This window comes from Capsicum annuum, chromosome 7 (assembly GCF_002878395.1).
Source record: "Capsicum annuum cultivar UCD-10X-F1 chromosome 7, UCD10Xv1.1, whole genome shotgun sequence".
NCBI lineage: Eukaryota > Viridiplantae > Streptophyta > Magnoliopsida > Solanales > Solanaceae > Capsicum > Capsicum annuum.
This window is the reverse complement of record NC_061117.1, coordinates 224,708,649-224,717,667: the sequence shown is the minus strand read 5'-3', so window position 1 is coordinate 224,717,667 and position 9,019 is coordinate 224,708,649. Positions and strand designations below refer to the sequence as shown.

At 33.1% G+C, this 9,019-nt stretch overlaps 2 protein-coding genes across 2 annotated transcripts; both read left to right on the top strand.

Moving 5' to 3' along the window:
• Positions 1 to 839: 839 nt before the first annotated feature.
• Positions 840 to 5,224, top strand: LOC107878777 (mitochondrial import inner membrane translocase subunit TIM22-3). Its single transcript, XM_016725896.2, has 5 exons — positions 840 to 1,189; positions 3,562 to 3,626; positions 3,732 to 3,804; positions 3,878 to 3,931; positions 4,853 to 5,224. Exons 1-5 carry the CDS (start codon positions 988 to 990, stop codon positions 5,083 to 5,085), a joined length of 627 nt encoding a protein of 208 aa, XP_016581382.1. The 5' UTR covers positions 840 to 987; the 3' UTR covers positions 5,086 to 5,224.
• Positions 5,225 to 5,494: 270 nt separating this feature from the next.
• On the top strand, positions 5,495 to 8,493 carry LOC107878778. The gene is made up of 3 exons (XM_016725898.2): positions 5,495 to 5,650; positions 6,959 to 7,034; positions 7,884 to 8,493. The coding sequence occupies exons 1-3, from the start codon at positions 5,618 to 5,620 to the stop codon at positions 8,186 to 8,188; spliced, it is 414 nt and encodes a 137-aa protein (XP_016581384.1). The 5' UTR covers positions 5,495 to 5,617; the 3' UTR covers positions 8,189 to 8,493.
• The last annotated feature ends 526 nt before the right edge of the window (positions 8,494 to 9,019 follow it).

Here is a 9,019-nt window from a genome sequence, read left to right as displayed (position 1 = left end):
AATACGCTGGGGGCTGGGGTTAGGTGGGGGAGTTTTATTTTTATTTTTTAATTTTTTTTATAATTTCTTTTTAATAATTAGTTTTTTATTTTTTAAATAATTTTATAATTTCTTTTTTTTAATGAGGATTTTATTTTTATTTTTTAAAATAATTTTATAATTATTTTTTAATAATTTGGATCCTCAATGCCATTTTTTATTTTTATTTTTTAAAAAGTTTTATAATTTTTTTAATAATTTTTTTTTTAAAATAATTTTTTAATAATTTATTTCATTTTTAAAAAAAATCATATTTTTTTTTAAAAATTAGTTTTTTATTTTGATTTTTCAAATAATTTAATAATTATTTTTTCATAATTTATATCCTCAATGCCATTTTTATTTTCATTTTTTAAAAATTTGTATAATTTTTTTAATAATTAATTTTTATTTTTAAATGATTTTTTAATAATTTATTTCATTTTTAAAAAAAATTATAATTTTTTTAAGTAATCAGTTTTTTTAATTTTTTAAATAATTTTAGAATTATTTTTTATAATTTCCTCATTGCCATTTGTATATACTTTTTTTAAAAAGATTATTATTAATTTTTAATAATTATTGAACCCACAATGCCACCTGTCAGCTTCCAATTAGCTAATTTTGCCACGTCATTGCGTGTGTGCAACACACACTTGAACTTTTTACTGATAGGGGTCTAATTGGAACAAAATGTGAGGGGTGTAGGACCTGATAGGAACAAATCTTAGTTTAGGTGTGTAAGTGAATTTTGACAATAAGCTTGAGCGTTACCAATTTGGCTTTTTTTTAACCTTTTACCTCTACAACACCCCCATTGGATTTGGGTGCGAGAAGATAAACGCTGTCGTTTCGACAGTAGCACTCTGTTTGGCAGACCAAATTTGTCGTTATCCAAATATTCATATCTATACAAAATCCACCAAAATATCTAATTGACTAAACTTTAGGGTTTATCATTTTTTCAAAATGGCGACGCCGGCGAACTCTCCGAACTCCGAATCCGATTCGGACATCGGAACAACTAGTCCGGTGAATAACCCGATACCCGATTCGAATTCTCAATTCAATGCATTAACCACTGCTATTCCGTCTAGTCCTGTTGTTTGCTTTCTTAGGTTCGCCGGTGACTCTGCTGCCGGCGCTTTCATGGGTTCCATTTTCGGATACGGTAAACTTTTTGTTCAATTTTATTCCGTTTTATCGACTATTTAATAACTGCAATTTGGTTAATTTGTTGTTGATTGAGCTGGAATTAATGTGTGTACAGTAAATTTTTATGCAATTTTACTCCGATTTATCGAATATTTAATAAGTGCAATCTGGTTAAGTTGGAATTAAACATAGACCTTACCACTACCTTGTTGATACAGAGTAACCTTTTAATGCAATTTTACTCCGTTTTATCAACTATTTAATAGGTGCAATTTGATTAATTTATTGTCAATTAAGTGTAAAAATAAACTAGTAGAAATACTAGTAGAAATAGAGAGACGTAAAAATAGAGACGTAATTTTTTATACAATTTTACTATTTAATAGGTGCAATTTGATTAGTTTGGTAGATCGGATGGATTTTTTGTAAAATGAGTTAGTTATTTTAGGAACTGTCTTCTATACGAGTTATACGATAACAATATATGCACAAGGCGTCTCAATAAAATTAGTGGCTTAAAGAGAACATTTAAAAAAAGGTCTTACATAAACATACATGTAAAAATATTACTAAAGTTGTTTTATTTGTTCTTGCATAATAATTGTTTTGGTGTAATATTTTTAAAAGACATATAACCTTTAATTTCACAGATTAATATAATTATTAATAAAAATAAGAATTAATTCTAGTCAATAAAATATTAGTCATTTGTTTGCAATGCATTAACTTGGATGTTATTGTTAAAATTTTATTTATTAGTATAAAGTTTGAGTTGTTTAGTTCAAAGTTCTAAAATATTTCTTGTAAAAATGAGATTGCTTTTTTTTTTTTTAAATGTATTTCATAACCTTCATTATTACTTCAAGTGAAGTTGAAATCATATACTTTCTCCGTCCCAAATTATGTGTCATCATTTCCTTTCTAATCCGTCCCAAAATAAGTGTCGCCTTTCCTTATTTGGCAACTTTTTAAAGGCACAATTACCCTTTTACCCTTATTGGTCCCACTTAATTTAAAAAAAAGATACTGGCACATTTTTTGATAAAGGATAATTTGGTAAACTTTACCAAGTCTTCCCTTATTTCTTAAACTCCGTGTCCGGTCAAATGGCGACACATAAAATGGGACGGAGGGAGTAATTTATTATTAAAATTTTTGGGGCCTAAAGCAAAGGTTTTACTAGCCTTACCCTTGAGCCACCCGTGGATATGCAGTGTAATTTCATAATTGGAGTTTGGAGAGAGTAGAGTGTATGTAGACCTTTACACTACCTCTTAGAGATAGAGAGTAATTGTTTATGCAATATTTTTTGGTAGTGTATCGATTATCGACTTTTTAATAGTTGTAATTTGGTTAGTTTGGTGGTTCACTTTTGTGAAATGTTTGAAATGAGCTGGTTCTAATTGTTGTTTATAGTGTCGGGTCTTGGAGTTATCTAAAACTTAGATTCTGTTGTTTTCTGCATTTGAAATAAGTTGTCTCATTTATCCTTCCGTACTATTATCTGTACTATTAGTCGTAGAATTACCTTGCATTTTCTTGTCCTTTTGAGTTTGGTTACTATCTATTGTTTTCTGTACTTAGGCTATCGTATTATCTTGTTGAGATTACTGCTCAGGATGATGTCAGGTTGTCTATAGTATTTATTTTGCCGTGACGTCTTCATTTCCGTTATTTCTTTTTCTGTGCTGCTGTGGACTGCTTTTGTCGTGAGCTGAGGCTCCATGGAAAACAGTCTCTCTACCTCTAAAGTAGAGGTAAGGTATGCATAGACTCTAACCTCTCCAGAGCCCACTCGGTAGGATTACTCTGGGTATGTTGCTGTTGATGTTTATGCATTTGACAACCGATGTTGGTACCAGTTGAAGATATTTATTGTAGATCTGTGGATAAGCATGTTATCTGTGTAGTGTTGCAGCTACTATGTTAAGAATACGGTACCTGAGATAGCAGTCTTATGTTCACCTTGAGCACTTTTGTTTGTCATCTGTTTGTTTTTGTTATATTACACGGTTAGGAGGTGTGAGAGGTTGGTCAACCACCCTTTATTTGAAGTTGTTTGTTATTTCATCTGTTTGTTTGTGTAGTCTATATTTACTAGGAATTATTCAAGTTCCTTTAGGTGAATCACTCGCTGTTATATTAATTATTTTCCTCTCATCATCAGGAACAGAAGTTCAAGTAGATTTCTTGTGCTCAATAAATAACGTTCTTATATGTTGCTACTGCTTACCATGCATTTTTAGAGGAAAAACTTTTCAATGCCCTACTTCTACAAGATTAAATGGCTTTTGCGGTTTCATAAATGGGATTCCTTTAATGCCAAAGTTTTGACCTTATAAGTTGGCGATGTTACTCAATAATGCTCAATGTGGTGCTTTGTTTCAGGGTCAGGATTGATAAAGAAGAAAGGTTTTAAAGGATCATTCGGTGAAGCAGGAGCTTCGGCAAAGGTATTGCAATATACTTTGGCAAATTACAGTACAACTAATAGTACTGCTTCTCTCTTTTGATCTATCAAATTGTGACTTGGTTAAATTTTCCTTTACGTGGTCTAGACTTTTGCAGTTTTATCAGGAGTTCATAGTTTAGTTGTTTGTTTCCTGAAGAGATTACGGGGAAAAGATGATGGTATGACATACTCTTTGAAAAGTCAGAGATTGAAAAACGCTTTATTTCATTTGACTTTCTTTTCTTCCTACAGTTATCAATGCTGGTGTAGCTGGATGTTGCACTGGTCTTGCCCTAAGTTTTCCTGGTACGTCAAACATTTTCCTCCTTTATAACATAGTTATCAGGTCCATGCACTGCTCGTTTAATTCTAAATTCCCTGAGGTCTTCTTAACTCACATTCCAAGTGCGGATTCAAATGATTATAGGTCCCGATTAATTGCAAATGGAAACAAGTGCTATCATGGTTATACATACTTATTTGTTTCCTAGTTCCTTCAAACCTGAATAAATCCATGAAGTCTAATTGTATTCATTTCATAATAGTGCAAACGGTGTAAAATTCCGCAGTTCTTAGCCTTCGTGTAGTGTCTTCTCTAACTACCATTTGCAGTCATTAGGTCTTCCAAAGTCTCCCAGCCCCAAACCAGTGGTCCTTGTTATGACAACAGCTAAATTGGTTGGGATAAAGTAGCATGTACACCTGACATAACAATTCAGGTAGGTTGTGTCGTAGCTAGGCGGAAATGCCTATGGGAGACGAGAATAAGGATGGCGGATGTCATGGTAGTGTTGTTTCTTAAAATGATTTTGAAACGTAGATTGGTCATGTTGTGCTTAACTTTGTCACTCAAAAGCATAATTAGGCATCTAACAAAGTCCAACACGTGAACACATGCCTAAAAGATGAGGACAGGGTCGTCGTTAAATAAGGTGAGAGATATAAAGATGTCCCCAGGCTCACCCCCCCCCATAATGAATTGGAAAAATGTGTTGGTATTGAAGTTCTCCTTATTTGTTTATAGATGCATCTTTCTTAGTTTTCTTCGACTCTTTGCTTCTCGTTGAATTACATTTCATGAAGTGCTACTCATTGAAAGGTTTCTATATGCGAAATTCTTAACCTCATTCAATGAATCTACAATTGATTTCGTTAGTGTGTTTATCGTCATCCCTTATGGTGAAGTGAAGTTCTCTTTAATATCTCTTTGTTAACGATGTTTCTCAGGTGCACCTCAGGCGCTACTACAGAGTTGTCTCACCTTCGGGGCATTTTCATTCATCATTGAAGGTCTTAACAAGCAGCAACCCGCATTAGCACTTACATCTCGCACGAATGTCAAAAGCAGACAGCAATTTGGCGTGCTTGCTCCTTTGTCACTACCTCTACCAAATGAGCTCAAGGAATCCTTTCAATTCTTCTGTCAATCCCTTAAAAATCGTCGACATAACTCTGGTTAGATGGTGAAGAAATGCAACCAAATGTGTGGTTTCTCGAACCTATTGGCATGATTATCAACTTTTGTAAAGTGTAATTGACTTGCTCATTCTGTTTTAAGAGTGGTGGTGACTTATGGCATTCTTGCTAATTCTCTTTTCATCTCCTTGAAGGTTCAAATCTATTTTCATATTGAGTTATGATTTAGGCTAATGATGTTGAGAAGGTACCCCGTTAGTTAATTTACCTAGTTGTAAACTCTTGTTCTTTGGGGGCTTTCGGGCCCCACTCGATCTTTTTCGTAGTTGAGAAGGGGGAAGGGAGTCTAAATCAATTGACATTTATGAACCATCGGTGATGGGCGTTGCACATGACACTAGCAATTCTACTCAAGGTCTGGTGCTAGTAGAAGTCACTTACTTTCCTAGTAGCAAAGTCATTGTAAGGAGAGTGCAAGGCTTTTTTCGTAGTAATAGTTTGCTGGCCATCGGAATCTAATAAAGGTCGAAGGACCATTCGATTCATTAGGGGCCATTTCCGGACCTAGCAGCAGACATGCGGGCCACGCCTGAATTCAGACCGGATCAGGTAAATACTTATTATTTAGTATATTTAATATTAAAGAGAATATATACAATTTATTGATTTAACTATGATTAGGTGATGAATTTATATGTAATTTGTGCAAGTAGGTTTTCTTAAAAGAAAATATTGTATGCATTACATAAATAGTTTTATCCTCGTTACTACATTTTGACGTTTAGGCTTAACACATTGTAGCCTTTTAAATTTGTCAAGATATTTCTCTTAATACTCCAGTTACGTCTTGTTTTAATTGAATACAATAAATATATGAAACTATAGTGGTGATTTTTAAAGCTTTTAATTTTGAGATAAACAATATTTAACAACTTTGTGAGCCTCTAATGCCTTTAACGTCAAGTTAAAGCATTTAAGGATTGAAAAAGGAAAAGATATTTACATTTCTCTTTCCATTTTCAGATTAGAAGATATTGAAAAGATATTTTAGGGGATGTATTAATGGAAATATGTATTAGAAGTATTTTACATGATACAAAATAAAAGGGAACATTAATTAATTTTAAAGAAAGAATCATATATTTCCTTATTTATATACAATCTTCTCTTGAAATAATATCTAATCAAGCCAATACTATATGCTAATTAATCTCTTAGAATTAACAGAACATTAGAAGAAAGTTGAAGATCAATGAAGCCATTAAAGTGCATAATTCGAGTATTAAGTAATTGTTTTCAACCTTCATTTCCTCGTCCCAATAAAGCCACTCTTGCTTTCATGGTAATATTTCTTTTTGGGTTCGATCACACTATTTTGTTGTTGTTCTTAATTTTTTTCCGGTAGATTTTGCACTGTTTTCTTATTAGGTGCTATATTTTCTTCACCGTTTCCTTCTTCTTTGTACCTGGAATATTTGCTGCACTTGAGTCGAGGGTCTTTCGAAAACAGTCTCTCTACCTTTACAAGGCAGTGGTAAGATCTGCATAAACTCTACCCTCCCCATACCTCATTTGTGAGAGTTATTGTTGTTGTGACCAAGGAGGTCACGGGTTCAAGCTTTGGAAACAGCCTCTGCAAAAATGCAAGTAGGGTTACGTACAATACACCTTTGTGGTGGGGCCCTTCCCCAAATCCTGCGTACAATACACCCTCGTGGTGGGGCCCTTCCCCAGATCGTGTGCATAGTGACAGATTTAGTGCACCGGATTGCCCTTTATTGTTGTTGGTGTTGAGTTCAATCGTTTTAATTATGGCTTCAAAATTTAATATTTATTAACAAAAATTCATATTTATATATGTTTCACATAAAAATTTGCATATGATTGATGTAAACTTTATTTGATTATTTGTTGCAGGTTTGTGTAATTAAAATTAAAATTCGTTCTAGTGGTTGGCAAAAGGCAATCACCAGAGTATTGAGTAGTTGTGACGGTACGTTATACTTTTTAAATAGATTTAGCTTATATATACCTTTTTATTATGATTGTTTTAACATGTTGTAACAAATAATTTATCTTACTCTCAAGATTATTAAATTTTACTTGAACGATAGTGGTGATAAAGGATATTCAAATGGATGTGTGGTTATATTAGAAGGGATATGAATATGGATTTGTGGTGGCCGATATATATATACTAAGAGATATATACAACTATTCTTCCAATATATTCGTATGAATGTGAAGAGGAGGTGCGTGGATATTGTAAAGGATGTGTGAGGGATGACCATAATAGTTCGAAGAAAAATTGTAGAGACCTTCTATTTCTACATTTACGATTCGTCTTTTATCATGGATACTAGTAGGAATTCCACCATAATGGCAAGAAAAAGTTTGATTCAGAGGGTACTTATTTGTTGGAAACTTTCACTCCTACATATTTGACATACGCCTTTCTAGGAGCATTACGATCTTCAGCTCAAAATGATTTTTGATTAGATAACGCAACATGACACAACTTCGATTTAGTGAGAGGTAAAGTAGCAACCACCATTGAAAAAGAATGCTGGTAAATGGTCTTTGTCTTGTTAACGAATAATCATACCACGATCCTAGATAAGAAGACGTGAAAATTAAGAATTAAGATAAAATATAGTAGCCGATTGTTATTAGTAGAATTATTTTGTAATCGACTATCACTGGTTGCTTTATTTGCTTTGTTTATGTTATTTTGTCATCTTCCATGCACTCTATTACAATTTTGATATATTAAAATATAGTCTAATTTTTTTACTTTACTTGCGAAATTACACTTAATTACGATGTTATTTTGAAAATACAGGAGTACGTCAAACCAAATTGACAGAAGATGGAAAAGTGATGGTATCAGGGATTGTTGATCCAAATTTACTAATGAAAAATTTGGCAAAAGTTAACAAATCAGCAGAATTAGAATGGATTCAATTTGGTCAATGTTCAACCAATTTATTTCTTCCTCCAAAACCCCCTACAAATAATGCCAACTTACCATCAAATCAAGGACCTTTTCGTAATTTCACTTACCCCAGATTTGGTCCACCGCCCCACCACGGTGGTTACTATGGCCTACCTCCGCCGCGGCCCTACGTACCTTTCAGGGGCATATAAGTAATTTGCAATGCAATGCATGTGACCACGAGGTTACGAATTCAAACTGTGGAAATAGCCTTTGTCAGAAATGTAAGATGAGACTGCGTACAATACACCCCTGTGGTGAGACCCTTCCGCGAATCCTGCGCATAGCGAAAGCTTTAGTGCACCAAGTTGTCTTTTTTTTTTTTAAATACTATGTTAATAGGGTAACTAAGAGTAGTTCCTAGTAAAGATTGTTATTGATTTTTCATTTTGTGTTCGGTACTAATATTGGAACTTGATGAAATTCGGATGATGGGTTGCGAGGCTCGATTTTTTCAGGGCTGCGCTTTAGGATTTTTTCGTTCATATGAATTGAATCTCATTGGTCATTATGAATACCTTTGATTCGTTATTGAATGTAATTACTAGAGATGGGCACTCAGTACCACTCCGAACTATGTTTAAAATTGATACGACACACTCCAAATTCACAGGGGTCTTACTATCTCATGAACTCAATTTTAGCGTATTTTTGTCACCCTTTCATGTTAACATGACACCTTTATTACATAAAATGAGGCCCATGTCAGCTAAAAAGGTTGATAAAAATACCCGAAAATTTATTTCAAGGAAGTAATAGGATTTTCGTGAAGTTGGAGCATGTCATAACAAATTTGGTCATAGTCCAAATACTAAATGTTTTACTCTAATTATTATTTAAAAGTTATTTACAATCATTTTGTTAGTATTTTTAGTTAGTTTTGTTTCATATAGTATTTTATTTTTTGTGACATAAACCTTTTCATCGATAGAAATTTTTTCATCGTCAAGCTAAGCTTGTTTGTGCTCAAATATCATAATTTA